This window comes from Equus caballus, unplaced genomic scaffold (genome assembly GCF_041296265.1).
Source record: "Equus caballus isolate H_3958 breed thoroughbred unplaced genomic scaffold, TB-T2T haplotype2-0000451, whole genome shotgun sequence".
NCBI lineage: Eukaryota > Metazoa > Chordata > Mammalia > Perissodactyla > Equidae > Equus > Equus caballus.
This window is the reverse complement of record NW_027221893.1, coordinates 1,201,798-1,219,519: the sequence shown is the minus strand read 5'-3', so window position 1 is coordinate 1,219,519 and position 17,722 is coordinate 1,201,798. Positions and strand designations below refer to the sequence as shown.

Below are 17,722 nucleotides of genomic sequence, written 5' to 3'. Positions count from 1 at the left end.
CTTCCCCACCCATCTATCCCCTGCGCCAAGCCCAGAGTCCTACCTGTACCACTCCAGCCCCTTTTCGTAGTTCCTGTCGAAGAAGTGTGGCTCTATGCCCACGGCCCGCAGGCCCACACGTCCGGGTGGACTCGGATCGCCTCCAGCAGCTCGCGGGTGCCTCCTTTCTTGACCCCGATGACGAACGAGCGCGTGGCAGCTTCTTCTCCCCATAGTCGGGGATGCTGAGGGCGCCGCGCCTCTCGATGCTCCCGTTGGCCGCTCTCAGGCCTGCGAGCTCCTCGTCGGTGGTGCTGGTCTCCTGCGCTTCACACTCCAGCAGCGCGCTCGGCGCAGTGATCATCTCGCCAGGGGCCAGCAGGGTCCGGAGCCAGGTGTCCCGAGCGCCCCCGCCGCCGATTGCCAACACCCAGCCGTCGGCCCCGGGGGCAGCGGGCTGCTCGGAGGGCTCCGGGGGCTCCCCGCGTCTCGCGTTGTCCGGCGTCGGCGCGGGCGGCTGCGAGGGGGTGCCGAGGCGCACGGGGGGCGGCAGCAGAGAGGGTGGCGGCGGGCTCGGCGGGGGCTCGGCGGCGGCGCGCGGCGGCTCCTGCAGCGCCAGGGTGAATTGCAGGGAGCCCGAGCCGCCCAGGAGGCTGTAGCACAGGTAGGTGACGGACAGGGACAAGGTGCACAGAAAAAGCAACTTGCTCGCCGGCGGCCACTTAGCAGAGGCGCCGGGCGGCAGCGGCGCGGTGAGAGTTGGAGGCGGAGGCGGAGGCGGAGGTGGTGCGGGCCACTGGGCCACCGCGGCTCCCGGCTCGCGGCAGCGGCGGCAGCCCCCGGCGCTGCCCGGACATAGTTTCAGCCGCCGCCGCCGCCGCCCAGGCGCCCCGGCTGCGTGAAGCGACGCCGCTGCACCCCCGGCCCTGGCCGCTGTCCCGCTGCGCCAGGGGAGAGCCCGGCTGCATGGCCCCACTCCCCACTCTTCCCGCGGAGTCCGGGTGGCCCTACACCACCCACGAGGGGGGGCTCACTGACCCGCCGGCTGCACCTGTTCCGTCTGCAGCGCCCCCGCTTCCCGGCTCCGCCGCGGCTCCCGCTTCAGCCTCTGCCGCCGCGCGCTGTTGCAGCCCCGAGTTCCTTCCCCGCTGCTAACTTTCGGCCGGAAGAGAGGAGAGGCGCGGAGGGGAGGCGGAGGGGCCCGTGCGCGCGCCGCGCCCCGCGCGTCGCCAAGGGAAGGGTGAGTGCGCCTCGCGCGCGCCTGCGGACTGGGACGCGGAACGGAGGCGTGCGCTAGGGCTGGGGCACCTGGCAAAGCGGAGATCGTGCCCCCCCCCCCCCGCCCCCCGCCCCGCAACGCATTCACGCTGGAGGGGTTTGCCGCCCAAACCCGCGTGCTTCCCCTCCCCTGGGAGCCTGGGACGCCAGTTTCTCCTTCCCTCTCCCAATACTTTCAGAGACTAGAGCCCCACACCTGCCGCCAGAGCCGCAGACCAGGAAGCTGGGGGCCACAAGGTGGTGAGCTCTCGCTTCCCCTTTTCTCATGGGACTCCAAGCAAACTCGGTCCATCCATGACCCGCCCTTCTCCCTTCCTGGACATCCTCCTGCCTTTGACCCAGGAGGAATTTCTTGTCCATACCAGGATTCCCATGCCAACTTCCATCTTTCCAGCCTCCCCATCTTAGCTTGAAGCTCCTGATTGGTGGAGCTTTGACACAAACCCCCAGATTTCCTTGCCCTAGAGCTTTTGCCTCTGTCCCGCCACCGGTTGACTATGCTTTTTGCTCCAAAAGGAGAGGCTGTCTCCTCCTGGACACCCTGAACCACACATGCACATGCGCCCCTTGGGGGCCATTGCGGCTAAAGGAGTTCGGATTTCCCTGGACTAAAATAGACTATCATCGCTCTTAACAACTTATAAGCAGAGAGAAGTTGTGTTGCTGTGTCTGTGCGTCACTTCATTGAATTAAAAAAAAAAAGGTATCTTCTTTGCAGAGAGATTTCCGGCCCTCACCTCCCTCTCCTGGGGGGAATGGTAAACATCATAAGGCTTTGGAACATTCAAGACTAGACTTTGCTTCCTGTTTCCTTTTGCTCAGGGAGGTAGAGGAAACGCGAGGCTGGAATGGCAGGAAGAGGCAGAGCGGTCAACTGAGGCACTCCAGCGAACTCTGCTTCCTGGGGGCAGGGGCTGGCCCTGCACGCACCTGGCGCCAGTCTTTCCCAGAGGCTGGCTCCAGTGAGTCCTGTTTACCCTGCTAGCCACAGCTGGGTGCCTGGAGGGTCTGCTTTCACCTACAGGGCTGATGTGCTTGGCATCTCCGGTTTTGTTTGATCACATAACAGGGACAACAGTTGAAAGAAAATGTATATAGTGTCTAAATATTAACTAGATACCTAGTGCCAAAGAGAGAAAAAAATGTTGCTCCAATAACATGAACACAGACTTTTCCCTGAGTGAACAGAAGCTCACGGCTGCTCTCAGCTGGACGTGAGCTTCCTTCACTGCAGCTTCAGCTCAGATAAAGATTGTTCCTTTAGAATATATTTTTTATGGTACACCGGAGACCTCTGAAATGCAGAGTCTGGTGTCCTGTAAATCATTTCGTGGAACTAGGGATGCTTTTTCAAACACCACGCAACTGCACTCCTGTAATGTTAATGGGAAGGGGCCAACTGGAGCTGGGAGCAGCACAGCTTGCCCATCCCTCCTTCGGCTCCAAGCCCAGCTCTGGGTGGTCGCCCAGGAGGGCCCGGTTGCAGCAAATATTGTCACTGCTGTCGTCCATCTCCCTTTCAAAGCTAAGGCACCAGGATGCCCAGCACGTGGTCCAGGGGCCTCCCTACAGTCCCTGCCCGGCTCCCAGACTTCTCTATCCCAGCTCTCGGCAATCCAAATGAACTTGCTCTGTAGCTAGTTTTACTAAAGATGTGCTTTCAAATTTGGAAAGGTTTTGATAAAATGGTACTAACAGTTAACCTAGAGGTGGCAAACTGGTAACAAATTAAGAGCTGAATGTGGCCAGCGCAGTGATATTAAGAAGTTGAAACTGGTTGCAATGTTGTAAAATTGAGGACTTTCCCAAAAAATTTGGCTATGAGGTTTCTGCTGAAATAGTAGATCCTGCAACTTTGGGCCCCTCAGCCAGAACCGAGAGGTCCCCCTGACATGGAGCATGTGCCCTGTTCTTCACGGTGCCCCCCCAGAGTGCCCTCATACATTTATGTTACTTGCCTGGATGCTGCTAATGAGGACACTTCCCAGTGTCGCTTCTCCCTCTTGTCCACAGATAGTCCTACTTAAATAAGAGACTCTTGAAAGAACGGAACCCCGTTGGTGAAATGTTAGGCCCCACAACTGATGGGGAAGAGGTGATTTTTGGGGAGAGGAGCTTTGTAGATTTCTCACTTGGGCACTTACCTGTTTTGTTCTCCATCCAGGTTTTTTCTGGGAGCCAGTTCTTGAGAAACCTATAATGAAAAGTACGAGCTATCTACATAGGGAGAACTCAGACTTCGTTCAGCAATTCCCTGGGCGTCTGGAGACTCGATAGAATACTTTTTTCTTTTTCCATTGCCAACACCCATGCCCATTCAGGCCTATGAGAGTTTTTACAATGCTGCTCCAACTGGTCTCCAGGCCTCCAGCGTGCCTCATTTCTCTTCATCGTAGAGGACAATAGCAGATCAATGTTTCTGAGGCATGGCTCCACCAGTGCCCTCTCTGATGCAGAAACCTTCCTCTCACTGCCTACCTGATAGACTCCAACTCTCTGCCTTAGCACTCAAGGGCCCCTCCGCCTTGCATGTATCCCACAGTCCTGCCAAACCGAACAGTACCCACTACCCAAAAGCACACATTGCATTCTTCTCTTTCACCTCTGCCTGATCAGATGATGGAGTTGAAACAAAGCCATCATTTGCTAGTTAAGTGACTTTCGGACAGGTCATTTCACCTCCCTGACCCTCAGTTTCTGCATATGTAAGTGATGAATAGTAAGACTCACCTCATATTGTTTTTATAAAGAATTAAATTGACTTAGAGAGCATATGCAAAAACAGCTGGCTCCCTGCCTGACATGCTGCAGCCACCAGTAATTATTCGGACCTAAATATTGGCTCATGCCATGCCCTGCTTCTTTTCCTATTAAAACCTTATCCTTGAAAAATCGGTGTGTACCCTTTCTTCAAAACCAGCCCAAGGTGTAAACTGAAGTTCACTTTCCTAAGCCGCTTAGTGACATTTATAACGCCAAATCTAATGCCTTAGTTTTTTTTTTTAAGCGAAAGAAGCTAACTCTGGCTAACTTCAGTTTTCTTATTAAAGAAATTGACTAGAAGGATTTATGGTAACTCACATAACTGAAGGGAATTTTTGAAAAATCAACAAACAAAAAGCAAAAATAAGCTTTGGAAGGCACAATAGAGCACAGTGTATAGTTATTATTACTGCTGTTCACCAGATATTGTCGGCTCTTCTCTGGCCCACAGAAGGGATGTATCTTCTTGGCCCCTTAAAGTCAGAGGTGACTCTGTGAGCCTTTGGCGAATGAAACTTGAGCAAAAGTGAGGTTGTCTCTTCCAGACAGAACCTTTGGCAAACAGTGGGAGTGTGTTTTTCCTGCCTGGCAGTTGTGCAAGAAGTTGGATCGAGCATCTTTTAGCTGCCATCTACTCAATCCTCCAGACTGAGCAAGGATAATACAGAGCCAGCCCCTGATGACATGGAGCATGTTTGAGAAATAAACCTTGGTTATTTTTAGCTGAGACTTAGGAGTTTGTTGTGAATACAGCACAACATGGACTATCTGACTGATGAAAACATACATATTATCAATTTCCTCTGCTGTTGACCAAAATGACTTCAGTGAGCCAATATTAGAATTCCTTTTCACAAAGGTGGATAAGTGACAGATTAGAAGTCTACACTGCCCCAGGAGTGTAGACTGATACCACGCTTATATATAGCAAAGATATTTCCTCATTTTGTCCTTTACTTGTCAATAAAAAAGTATATCTATAGAAATCTGGAGGTAAGGCTCCAGACAAAACCAACATGGTGACAAGGAGGAACATTACATACTTGTAAAAGGAGCGACAGATGAGAAAATAATAATAATGGCCGGGAACTTATAGAACCTTGCGTTGAAAGGGATCTCATATGGAACTTAGGAAATATTATAGCTGTAAGCACTACATGACAAAATCTGGTGGACGGAATTAAACAATACTTCGAAGAAAGATACCTTCAATATACTTATCTAAAAAGAAAAATTAGAAACCAACGAGCTGCTTGCTCAAGAAGCTAGACAAAGAGCGAGACAGTAAAGTCAGGAAGAAAGGAAATGATAAAGATAAATGCCAAACCTTTGTTTCTATTTATTTGCTCTTTATTTATTGCTATGGACTGAATTCTGTCTCCCCACAGTTCATATAATGGAAGCCCTGACCCCCGTTGTGACCATGTCCAGACACAAGGTCTTTAGGAAGTAATTATGGTGAAAATGAAGTCATAATGGTGGAACCTAAATCAGATAGGACTGTGGCCTCATCAGAAGTTGAAGAGATCTCTCTTTCTGTTTCTTCACACGCATACACACACCCCGCCATCTGAGGACTCAGTGAGAAGGGGACCTTATGCAAGCTGAGGAGACAGCCCTCGCCAGAACCTGACCATGCTGGCATCCTGCTCTCAGGCTTCCAGCCCCCAGAATGGTGAGAAAATAAATTTCTGTTGTTTAAGTCACCCACGCTATGGCATTTTGTTATGGGAACCCAAGCTAAGACGCTTATCTTTCACAGTTTGTTCCTGGGTTCTGGTACCAATTCCAATGTGTGTGGGGTTGGGGGTCGGGGGAGTCCCCCACACCAACAAGCAATTCTTGGGACACCAGCTGGGTGTCCTACAATTCAACTCGATTCTGACACTATGTACCCAGAGACAGCATCACACCCCACAGGTTAAGGGTTCAGCCCCACAAGACTGCCCCCACTGCAGGTGCCAACAGCAAGTCTGGGTTGTCGCCTATGCTTCTGAGCAACTGGCTGTCAGTAGGAGGTTCCCAAGACTCTCTACTCCGGTTCGACGAATTTGCTAGGGCGGCTCACAGAACTCAGAGAAACCTCTTACTTACTAGATTACCTGTTTATTAGAAAAGGATATGACTCGGGAATAGCTCGATGGAACAGACGCATAGGGCAAGACATGGGGAAAGGGCACTGAGCTTCCACGCCCTCTCCAGGTAACCACTCTCCCAGAACCACCTCTCTCCCAGACCCTCCACATGGTCACCAACCGCGACGCTCTTGGAAATCTGTCCTTTTGGGTTTTTATGCATAAGCCGTTTATTTATTCTCTTACCCTCGGCTGCTGTTTTTCCTTCCCCATTTATAGCCCAAAGCCAATCAAAGAAGGACATGTGCAGTGTGATGCTGTTCCTGTACATTTTTTAAGTGCATAACAATGTAAGAATTTGTTCATGGAGACATACACATGTATGTCTTGACTATGCATAAAAATGTAATCTTTTGTTAATGGAGCCATGCACATGGATATTCTTGGAATCATAAAGAATGTAATTAATTTTAGGATACTGATACCTATGATGAGAGAGGGAGGAGAACGGGATGGAAATGTGAATTTTAGGTGTGACGGCAACATTTTGCTTCTTAAAAACACAGATATCATTGTGGGCTGAATCATGTCCCTGAAAATTCATATGTTGAAGTCCTAACTCCAGGACCTCAAAATAGGGCTGTATTTGGAGAGAGGGCCTCTAAAGAGGTAATTAAGGTCAAGTGAGGTCACATGGGTAGGCTCCAATCCAATGTGACTGATAGTCACGTAAGAAGAGAAGATTAGAACTCAGACACACACAGAGGGAAGACCGTGTGAGGACACAGGGAGAAGTGGCCGGGGAGAGAGGCCTCAGAAGAGACTATACCGGCCAACGCCTTGATCTTGAACTTCGGCCTCCAGAACCGTGAGAAAATAAATTTCTATTGTTTAAGCCACCCTACGTGTGGCATTTTGTCATGGCAGCCCCAGCAAATGAATGCAACATCGGAAGCAAATAGGGCAGAATTGAACGTCTGTTCTTTCTGGGTATTGGGGCCGGAGATAGAGGTCATACTATGTACTCTTCTGCATATTTGAAATATTTCCATAATAGTTAAGAAAATAACAAGCAGATCCCGAAAAAGAATAACCAGAGAGTAGAAATTTATGTGTGATTACCTTACAGGCCAAGGTGGGTTTCGCGTTGGGCAGGTGGTTCTCTTCCACAGGGTGTGTCAGTCACCCGTGAATTCCCGTCTCTTGGCTCCGCCATTCCTGACGCCTGTATCATTGTCTGCAACCAATCTGCACAAGGAGAAAGAAGGAACACGGAGAAGACACACCTGCTTTCAAAAGTTCCAACCTGGAAATGGCACACACCACTTCCACTCCCATTGCATTGGCTGAAACATAGTCACACGCCACACCTCACTGCAAGTTGCTGGGTGACTGCCTTCCTGGGCACCCAGGACAAGGATGTGGACAAACAGCCAGTAGTCCCACCCACAATGTCATCAGGTTGACCCTGGTCTTCATGCTGCTGCTCAGTCCACAGCGTGTCTGCCAGGCCTATGGTTAGGGTTTAGATATTTTACAAAGGCGCGGGGTTGGGGGTCATGGTTTGGGACTTCAAAGAGGAGGAAGCCAATTCACAAGGAGACAGAAAACCAAATGTTTGCTGGGCCATCTCTAAACAAATGAGAGAGAACTTGTGTAAAATGGGCCCGGCTAGGTACCTTCTTCTCTACCACATCTAGAGTTCCCTACGTTGACAGCTCCTTCCTGGAACAGGCCTTCTGTCTTAAATTCTTTTAGGCAGTTAGGGGTGAGGCCAAAGTTTCTTTCATATATAAATTTTGAGTGTATATATGTAATTTATAGAACTAAATAAATGAATTTAAATATAGATACAATGGATTATATATTCTATTATATAGCAATATTAATATATATTATATATAGATAATCTCCTTGGTTCTCCAGAGAACCCTGACGAATACAGGAGGAGTTAATATTCTTTTATCGATGGCATTTACATTTAATCATTTGAAATTCTTAGTTATGACATTGTTATGGCTTGCAAGGAAGTGTCCTTTTCAGTGTTTCATTTAGAGGCCTCAAGATACCAATGTTAAAAAGTTTCCCATTTTACTTGTTTGGTTTGATAGGCTTTTTCCAATTGAGTGCACAGATAAACCAATTTAGGAATTTCAAAGGAGCCCCATTTAGGCCAGTGAAGCCTTAAATCACCCTGAGTAATCTGAGCCCAGTGGAACAAAAATCTACATGTAGAAGGTCTGTATTCTTTAAAGACAAAACCAGCAGGAGTCCCAGAGTGGGGCTGTTCTTTGGTGGTCCTCTTAGAAAATGGATTTCTCATCTGTATGAACTTACCAAAGGATCAAAGGCCCAAAAAAGGAGTGAAAGAAACAGAAGTTTCTAACAAAGCTGACAACGGAAGGATGGCCAGAACCAGTATCAAAGGACGCCTACAGAAAGAGTCTGGACCTCTACCAAAAATGGGAGGTCCAGGCCCAGGAGGACTTACCACCAGGAACCAGAGCCACCAGGAGGAGACGACAGAGCACAAAAGATTCTTTGCAGGCACCTTGCTTGTGTCTGTGAAGTGGCACCAGAATTGAAGGTCAGTAGCTAGGGATCCCACTTCTGTCACCATATAAAGTCAGCAAATAAGAGGCATAAACTGCAAAAGAACCAAAAAGTTTATTTGGGGTCTCAAGAATTGCAATTCAGGAGATGTAGATTCGAGTAGAAGCTCAAATGTGCTCCTAGGAAGACAAAGGAGGCAGGGGTAGATAAAAGGAAAGGACACAGGCTTACAAAGGTCTACAGTGAACAGTTACTGACTGGTTCTGGCATGGGGTGAGCTGACTTGCCAGAACATAGTTGGTCCTAGGCAGACTGTCCCTTCTTGGAATGAGGAAACACTTCAAGATGTGACCTCTGCTGTCAGGTAAAGCTCAAAAGTTCAGTTAACATCTGGTGGTGGATGTGGTGTACAAGCATAAGCCCCACTTCCTTAATGGCCTCCCAGCTCCATTTTAGAAGCCTTGAAAATGGTATTCCGTTTTGTCATTGTCATCCACCACAGTCACGCACCACGTAACAATATTAACGATGTTTCGGTCACTGATGGACCACATATATGACAGTGGTCCCATACGGGTAGCACCACATAGCCTAGGTGTGTAGTAGGCTCTACCACTTAGGTTTGTGTAAGTACACTGTGTGATGTTCACACAACAGTGAAAGTGCCTAATGATGCATTTCTCTAAACATTTCCCTTTCATTAAGTGAGGTACGCCTGTACTGATTTTAGTCTTGTGAGTGTTGAATAATGAATTACTCATTTCAATTATTTGAGTCAGCCCCACTGGCTGAAGATGGTAAAGGCTGACTGAAGCAAAAAACTAAAATTTGTTATTCAACATTCACAAAACCAAATGAGTAAAGAAGAACTTTAAGTTCTATATCAGGGTTCATGTAAGGCAAAAACATTCTAAAGGAAAGATGGATTTGAGGACATATATGATTCTGAGTGTAAATGTCTGGGTACAAGCAAAAATTCCAGGGAGCATTTCAGACTTTCGAGGCAGTGGAATTGGTGAAACCAAAGTCAAGCTCTCCAAACAGTAAAGGGGGCCCAGGTAATATCTGGAGTACAGGTGGAACAGGCACAAAATTTCATTAATGTAATTGTATGATTTCATGAACGGACAGAGTTGGAAAATAGGATGGCAGGGTAGGGCAGAGGGACCTGGAGGGCCCAGGATGGATGGAGAGATCAGCTGGGCTGGTGGGAGGAAGGGGCCATGGGCACACCCTCTTCATGTCCCCTCCCCCACCCTCTGAAACCCTTTGTGACTCTTCAGTGCTCTGTGATGCAGGCCTGGGATTATAGGCAAGTGCGGACACTCTCAGAGCTCAGTTGCCTCAGGCAGCCTTGTGATTCAGAAAATGGAGTTCAGTCAATGGAATGTTCTCTCATTTCTGAATAGCCATATGGAGTTGTTTTTGAGCATCTGCTCAACATTCTTAGATAGTGACTATAACCTCAGCATCGTGTGTGGGTTGTGGTTGCTTCTTCTGTTCCTGTGCTTCCTGGTGGGGATTCCATCTTTACCAACCTTGTGGAAAACCAAAATCTACCAAAAGGTAAGGATCCCTGGGCAAGCCACCAACAGGGATTTTTTATTGTTGTTTCCATTTCTAGTCCCACATTTTTAAATGAGTTGGTCCAGAGAGACTCCTAAGATGGCAAGTCTGAATAGAGGATAGAACATCATCCTTCTAGGGGAATAGGCCAGGCAGGACTAGGGGTTCAGCTGGGACTGTTTCCCATTTAAAACTCACAGACCATCTGGGTGTGGTGGAGGATTCCCGGATAAAATCCCATCAGTGATTTCACGGCCCTGCATTAGGTTATTTAGAGAGTTTGGGTTCTGTGTAGGAGAACACTGTTCCCAACACTGGATCACGAGTCACATTCCCATGACGGGCGTCATTCGACCAAACCGTCCTTTGTATTGGGCAGATCAGGAGAGCAGGGCTGAGCCTCTGAGCAGACACTGGAGTGTGAGCTCTGTCCCAGGATACAGGGTCCTATCTGAGGAAGCACAGATGTGACTGGGGGCCTCAGAGTCTATGCCCTCCTTGAGCAGAGGACTTCTGACTGAGAATATCAAGTGTGGACTCTAGCCAAAAATCCTCCTTCGAGTTTTTCAAAGAAGGAAAAATTGAAAGTATCTTATCACCTTTAGAAATTCAGAAAGGGAAAGCACACAAAGTGCTAGTAATAAAAATAGAGAGTGACATTAATCTTGGATGAATATCTGAGTTTCCTAGAGAGAGGAGCAAGCCAACTAAGTCCTCGCTCCTCATTCTTTTCTTTTTGTTCTCAGCGTCAGGGCAGAGCCAAGAGGAGAAGAAAAGGTGGAACATCAAGTGGTAAGGTTCCACCTATCCCACCTGAGCTCTCCAAGGGTGACACATCCTGTCCTCTCCATGAGGTCCCAGGTCCATGGTCTCTGAGGATGTCAGTCGCTAGATAGAGTCCCTCTCAGAAAATAGAGGCCTCAGAGGAAAGGCTCATGGGAAGGTAGTCAGAACCCGAGACATTTCTCAGATTCCTGCTCTGCCCAGCTCTGGGCATGAAGCAGTGATGGGCCTGGACAATGGGTGTTGCCCAGTGGGTTGCCGTGGGAGACGCCAAGAGTCAGAACTTCTGTGTCCTGACCTTGTGAAACTACGTTGACTTCCTGGATGATCAGACTCCTCTTTGAGGTAACCATTGACCTATGTTCCTCACATGGTGGTTTTGAACATCCCATGGGATAATGTATGTGACAGTACTTTATAAATGAAGCAACAAACACATGTGAACCTTATTAATATTATCATTGACCGTTTGACCACATCTACTGATTCTTGGGGCTTTCAGAGTTAATATCCCGTTAATATCCCAAGGGTCTCCCATAAAGGGACTCCCGTGTAACACCTATGCTTCTACCTTTATTACATGTAATTCACTCTTCTGGTTTCCCAGGTTGGAGAAACTACCAGAGGGAAACAGAGGAGAAAAGGAGGCTAATTTCTATTCTGAAAAGGTGACTAGTCTTTTCTTTCCTGATCCCTCTTTGACATGTTCTCTGCAATTCCAGGGATTCAGTACAGCCTGCAGTAGTCATGGGAGGGGTTTGCCATAGGAACGGGTATGTGAATGAAGGCCTTGGGGTGAGGGCTGCTGAGTGTATGGTGAAGTCATAGATGTGGGGCATTGTGAAGGGGCAGCAGGCTTCAGGTGGCCCCTCCCCTGACAGGCCAGCAGGTCCTCCTTTCCTTGTTCTGGTCCTGGCTACAGTTTTCTACTTCCTGTCTCCCGCAGGCCCCTAGGCCGGCCTCTCGATACCACCCGCATTCGTCAACTATTATGCCCAGACCCCTCCTGTGAGGTGTGTAATAGCACAACTGCTGAAATCAATCGGCTGCTGTTCCTGGAGGACCTGGAAGATGATACTGCCTCTGTGTCCTCTATGGCTTCCACAGCTTCTGGGACTGAGTCATCATTCACTCTGTCCTCTGCCTTCTCAGAAGTCCCTCCAGGAGACCTAACACCATCCCCTCCACCTGACCCTTCCCCACCGCCCCCCTCCGTTCTCTCACCTAACCCAATGACACCCTTAGCTGACTTTCTTTCACCCTCACCACCGGGTCACTCTATGCCACCAGAGCCTATTCCTCCCTTGGAGTCCAAATTCCCAGCAGACCATTCCCCACCCCAACCCATTGCCCTTCCCCCTCTCCCACCACATGACACCCAGGCAACGGGTCCTATTCTCCAACCAGAGGCCACTCTGTCTCTGAATACGATCTTCTCTCTTGACCGCACCCTTTCCCAAGATACTAACCCCTTACCAAATTTGCCCCAGATAATGAATCCCAGTGACTCACTGGCTTGTCATCACGCACCACCAAGCCTGTCTGTCTCACCACCGACAGACCACCCTTTAACTGTGACTCAATCTAAATCGGTTTCCATCTTATTGAAGTCTGTTCCAGAGAACTCATCTCCAGATAGCCCTGGTGGGTTGTCCACTTATGTCCCAACAATCAGAGGCACTGACCATTCAAGCCTGTCAATTTCAGAATTATCCTGGTGGCAAGCTTGTGCCAAAGACTTGTTCTTAGCACCTTCCACCTTGGCACCACGTGATTTTAATCATGAGTTTCTTGCCCTCCATTCTCCAGAGTCCTCTCTGGAGAGACACCCTACAGCTAACCTTATAGAGCCTGGTAACCTCTCATTTCTCAGCCCTCATGTCCTGGCACTCCTGGAGAGACAAGTCCGAAAGAGGAGTGATTTCCTGATGTGGAAGGAAAAGGAGAAGGAGAAGGGCTCTTTTCCAAAACAACTTAGGCCAGGCCACCAACTAAATCCTTCGGGGAAAATGTCAGAGTCAAATGCTGATGAGTGTGACTCAGCATTCTCCCTTCCTTTCTGGAGCAGTGCAGGCAAACCAAAGGAGCTGCACATGCATGAGCAGCCCCCATATCCTAAAATCTTGGAGGACCATTTACAGGAAAAATGTATGCAGCTCTTCTGGGGTCTCCCATCTCTGCACAGCGAGTCCTTGCCCTCTGCTATCCGTGACTCACGTGACTGCACCACAATCTTCCTTTTCAATACCATCTCAAATGCCTCCATGGGCCAAGAATCCCCAGTACCTCTCCATCGCCCACCTCCATCCTTGCCTGAGATCCAGCCCCAACCCTTGCCTCAAACCCTGCCCCAATCCCAGCCCCTACCTCTCACTCAGGTCAAGTCCCAGGCCCACCTTAAATCCCCACTCCCAATCCTACCATCTGGTCCTCTACCCCAGAGAAGGATCTGTGGAGTGTGTTACCATAGACCCCCGGATGAATCAGAGTCTCTCACCTCATCTGAAATTCAACAACTGGAATGGAAAGTGTTGCAGAAGCAACAGGAAAGTTTGTGGGGTTCCCCCTCTGTAGTCCAAAGATCTCAGGAAGAATTTTGTTCTTCAGCTCCCAACTTTCCTTACCATCAGGCCTCCCAGGCCCATGCCTCCATCTCCACCCTTCCCGTAGAGTTTCCTCTCAGTGATGAGCTGAGGAAGAAACTGGAACATCACCTTCGAAAGAGGCTCATCCAACACCGGTGGGGCCTGCCCCGCAGGATCTGTGAGTGTCTGTCACTGATGATGCCTCCAAGAGATTTCTCAGAGATAGCTAAGTCAGAAAGCAATCGTGGACTCTCACGGATCTCGGTGAACAAAGATCTAAATGTTGGATTGAGCCAATCCAAAAGCTTCCATGAGAGGGGTTCAGAACTGCTTCAGGTAGAGAAGGAGATGGGGAAGGATCAGGGGCATAGCCCAGAGAACGGCCCAAAAGCTCATCTGTTGAGTGACCCAGAGAGCTCTTCAGATAAGGATCCGGCATATGACTCTGAGAAAGACCTAAATAGTCACATGGCAAGTCTGTCAGGGAAAGCTTCAAGGGCCTTGGAGGAAAGTCTAGATCAGAAACAACTTGAAAATGTCCTGAAAGCACATTTGAGCAAGAAGTTTGAGGAAATCAGTGAGGCTCGGCTCCCTGGGACGGTGCGCAGTTCATGGCATGCTAGCAAGCAGACATTGCTGCTTTCTGACAAACCCCGCACCCAAATAACTCAGAGGAGTTTGCCACCTTCAGTGGGTGGGGACTCCTCCCTGAATACCTTCCAGGAGATTTGCTTCATTGATTCCAGTGCACAACAGATGATGGAAACCCATATTAAAAGTTTCCGTATGAGGATGGAGTGGGGCCTGCCCTGCAGGGTCCTTGAATCCATACAGGCGTTTAAATTGGAAGATGCTGCATCCCAGTCCTTGCCCTATTTCTACTGGCCCCCCTCAAATAACCCAACTTTGGAAGTCGACTCCAAATCCGAGGGCTTCGAGCCCCACAGAGGAAGCTCTAAATCTGTTCTTCAAGAAAAAGCGGAAACAACAAATTCAGCCCTGGTCCTGGATCGTCATTGCCCTGCTACATCACCTATGGGCAGGGAAGGACAAGGGGTGCCGAGACAATCACCCTCTGGTATCAACCAAGAGATTGCAGAGGTTGTTCAGAGGAGTAAGGGTGCCAGGCAGACTCATCTGCCTGTCACATGTGGCATCACAGGCAAAACGAGTCAGAAATTTACTCAACTAGGCAACAGATGCCCCCCAGAGCTGCCTGCAAGGCAAGCTGGTGCCAAACCTGAGACAAAAGATGAGAGAGTGAGTTCCAGTGATAGAAGAGAAGGGCGACAGGACAAAAAGATGAAGTCGGAACCCTTTTCCATGTACAACACGGCCAGGGACATATTCAGGGCCAAGGAGCTCAATGCTCTGCAGTCAAAAACTGGTAGTGTGTTGACAACCAGCAAGCCAGGAAGCTCCCAAATGATACGTGAGAATCACAGTAAAATAGAAATTACTGGGACCATTGAAAGCCCTGCACCAAAAAGACAAGTTCCCCAAGACCCAAAGTCATCGGATCTTAAGGAACATCTGTTTGGGGAATTAAAGTCAAAACTAGAGAAGAGGAATCAGAGCCAGGTCCAAGGCCAAGACACTGACAGGTCCCCTGCCTCAGAGAGCTTGACTTACAAGGCCTCACTGACTCATGCCCACGGTGTCTCCAGTGGGGACATGGGAGCTTCCCAGGTGCTGCGTGTCCATCTGGAGGACAGTGGGATCAGCAGACAGCAGCGGCAGGAGCCTTGGGTCCCTAAGAAAGACCTAAAGAGGTCCGAGGATAAGAAATTCCCACCAGCTACAATGAGACTGAGCCCTCCGGGCCCCAACAAAGAAGAGCTTGGTGGAGGGGATGCAGGGTTGGGGACATCCCAACCTACAAGAAAGAGTTTCCCTACTCAGATCACAGCATCAGAGGAGACGCTTGGGAGCAAGTCTTCCCAGACCTCATCACAGAAGGCACAGCCTCCTCCTGAAAGTCTGTTCAGAAAAAAGATGAACGACATTTTTCAATGGCTTCGTCCTGGGACAAAAGGCAAAAAGCAAGAACATCCCCCGGAAAAGGGCCGCCCCATATCATCTGCACAGAGCAGAGGCCTGGTTAAAGGGAGAGCTGCCGTTACTGGGACCACCACGGCTCAGAAGACCAGGACGGTCCCTGGGAAGTTCCCAGTGGAGAAACTGGGGCAGCGGTGTGCAACAGAGGTCACCCGCCCTCAAGAGCCCCTTCCTTCCCTGAGGAAGTTTGTGAAAACTGAGCAGAAGGCAGAAGAGCAGGCCCAGGCAGAGCCCGTCCAGGGGCATCCTTCCAACTACAGGGCTCCCTCCTGTAAAGTGCCAAAGGCCAAGTCCTGCCACCAAGAAGTTGTCTTTGCTGGCCAGAATTATCCTACATGTTCTAGACGGATCAGAGACCACAACAGACACCCTCAGAAAGTCGTGGCGCTTAAAGATCAGCTATTGGATCAGAAGCGTCCCTTATCTGTGCCCCGCAGGGAGCATGTGCCCCATCCAAGCTCCACCTGCAGGCGTCAAGCCGGCCCAGGGGCCTCCAGCTGTTCTCACCACTGCTAAAGGCACTATGTTTAGGGATCCGTCTCTACGTCAACAGAAAACGCTTTTCCAGCGTTTCGAGAGCGGAAAATTTCCCACCACAAAATAATTCCTTCTCGTGGAGAATATTAATTCTCCCCAATAAATGATTCTCTAATAATAGTGATGTCTTTTCTGTGTCCTGTGTTGGGGGCATGGGTTTCAGGTAACTCAGGGCTTGTGCTTAGGGAAAAGGAGGAGTGAGTTCAGCTCTTACTGATTGCTTCCTCTGGCTTCTGAAAGGTCACCAGTGCTCTGCAGCTCTTGTTGACAAAGCGATATCACGTGCCCCCAAAAGCCCATTTCCTCCCTGATGAAGTTTGAGGAGGTGGGCTCTGCCTCCTGCCTCTTCGCTTAGCCTTAACGAAAGTGTAGAGCAGCCCACACCTTCCGCTCACTGAATGTTTTACATCCTTCAGAGAGTAGGGAAGACAGGTGTTCTCTATCCGAAGAGGGCCAAGAATAGGTATGCAATTCATAAAACAACAATGAAGAAAAAACAGTGGCTTCATCATGATTTAGAGGTCAGTGACCAGAGGACCCCACAGGGGGTGAACCCTAAATGGGATTTGGGGGGTGGGGGAGGGTATTGCTGCAGTGGATCCTGGGCTGGTGGGGGAGGGGCTAGCAACAGCACAGACACGCCTTAAGAATCTGTCATGTGAGTCATATTAATGTGTTAGGGAAGAATACTTTAAACTTTACACTGAGGTTTCCCTACTGGAAAGGCACCTGGGGGAAGTGGTTCCCCTCTGTAGGTATTTCTTCAGACTGCCAAATGATATTTTGTTGCAGAGCAAAAGCATCACTCAGCTGCCAGTAGTAACAATGTTGACCAAGTAGCCACCTACCTCCCAGGATAAAATAAAGCTGAGAGTAAGGAAAAGATGACTTGGAGTAAGCCAGGAGGAAAGAAAAAATGAAGAGGGGAAAGAAGGACCTTGCTGGTAGAACAAAGCTTTATGCCACATCATCATCCATATGGTGACCCTGTCCTGTTCCCCCCGCCCCCTCCTCAATCTGATCCAGGCATCACCACCTTGAGGCTGATCCAGGCACTGCACAGCACACTGATGCCTTATTCCAAAAAGGCACTGGGCTGTTCTTTGAATACTAAACACTATCTGCAGGGAGGTCATCAGGCATGGCATCCCCCTCTTTGGGAAGGTGATCTTGCTGCCTTCCGTCCATCTATGCTTAATAGGAATATACAAGATCTTGCCCTTAATGTGTACAGTTCACCTATCAGGATGGAAGTGCCGCCTCTGATATTCACGGCCTTGGTGGAGCCATGGTTGGTCTCCCCCAGAACATCTGCAGCTCATGAACCAGAGGTGAGTCCCAGACTATGCACCAGGTTACAGATATATGGGGGTCTCACCATGGACTGCACACATACCCACCCTTACAATAGGGGTTTGGAGGAAAGGCAACTCCACTTAGACAGACTGGGACTCAAAAATTGGCTGAGTGTCAACTGGGGCAAAATTCAAAAAGCATTATGATGGTGAGCGTGAAATACATTAAGTTGTAGATGTCTAAGTAAAA

At 49.4% G+C, this 17,722-nt stretch overlaps 1 protein-coding gene, 1 long non-coding RNA gene and 1 pseudogene across 6 annotated transcripts in view; 1 reads left to right on the top strand and 2 right to left on the bottom strand.

Moving 5' to 3' along the window:
- Window positions 1-1,835, bottom strand: part of LOC138922105 (heparan sulfate glucosamine 3-O-sulfotransferase 4-like) — a 144,871-nt pseudogene extending 143,036 nt beyond the window's left edge.
- An 82-nt stretch (window positions 1,836-1,917) lies between these two features.
- LOC138922117 (uncharacterized) overlaps window positions 1,918-17,722 on the bottom strand; it is a 58,735-nt gene continuing 42,930 nt past the window's right edge. Inside the window, exons 13-16 of one of the 4 annotated variants that reach the window (XR_011435197.1) lie at window positions 8,587-8,742; window positions 7,218-7,343; window positions 3,402-3,451; window positions 1,918-3,279 (exon numbers count right to left, since the gene is read on the bottom strand). This is a non-coding gene — a long non-coding RNA (uncharacterized lncRNA). Of the gene's footprint in view, window positions 3,452-7,217; window positions 7,344-8,586; window positions 8,743-17,722 lie in introns of all 4 variants that reach the window. The other 3 variants (XR_011435198.1, XR_011435196.1, XR_011435195.1) reach the window with 3 other exon arrangements.
- Window positions 4,225-16,297, top strand: LOC138922116 (spermatogenesis-associated protein 31D4-like). Of its 2 annotated transcripts, none has more exons than XM_070258938.1 (4): window positions 4,225-5,695; window positions 10,961-11,006; window positions 11,605-11,665; window positions 11,944-16,297. In XM_070258938.1, exons 1-4 carry the CDS (start codon window positions 5,693-5,695, stop codon window positions 16,154-16,156), a joined length of 4,323 nt encoding a protein of 1,440 aa, XP_070115039.1. In that variant the 5' UTR covers window positions 4,225-5,692; the 3' UTR covers window positions 16,157-16,297. The 2 variants fall into 2 exon arrangements, with proteins under 2 accessions (XP_070115039.1, XP_070115038.1); XM_070258937.1 differs by lacking the exon at window positions 4,225-5,695 and adding an exon at window positions 9,990-10,214.

Excerpts from the sequence above, each read along its gene's own strand:
- LOC138922116 (XM_070258937.1), top strand. The coding sequence starts at position 10,017 with ATGGAGTTCAGTCAATGGAATGTTCTCTCATTTCTGAATAGCCATATG. Across the intron at positions 10,215-10,960 it reads AAACCAAAATCTACCAAAAG|CGTCAGGGCAGAGCCAAGAG; the intron begins GTAAGGATCCCT and ends TTTTGTTCTCAG. Across the intron at positions 11,007-11,604 it reads AAAAGGTGGAACATCAAGTG|GTTGGAGAAACTACCAGAGG; the intron begins GTAAGGTTCCAC and ends CTGGTTTCCCAG.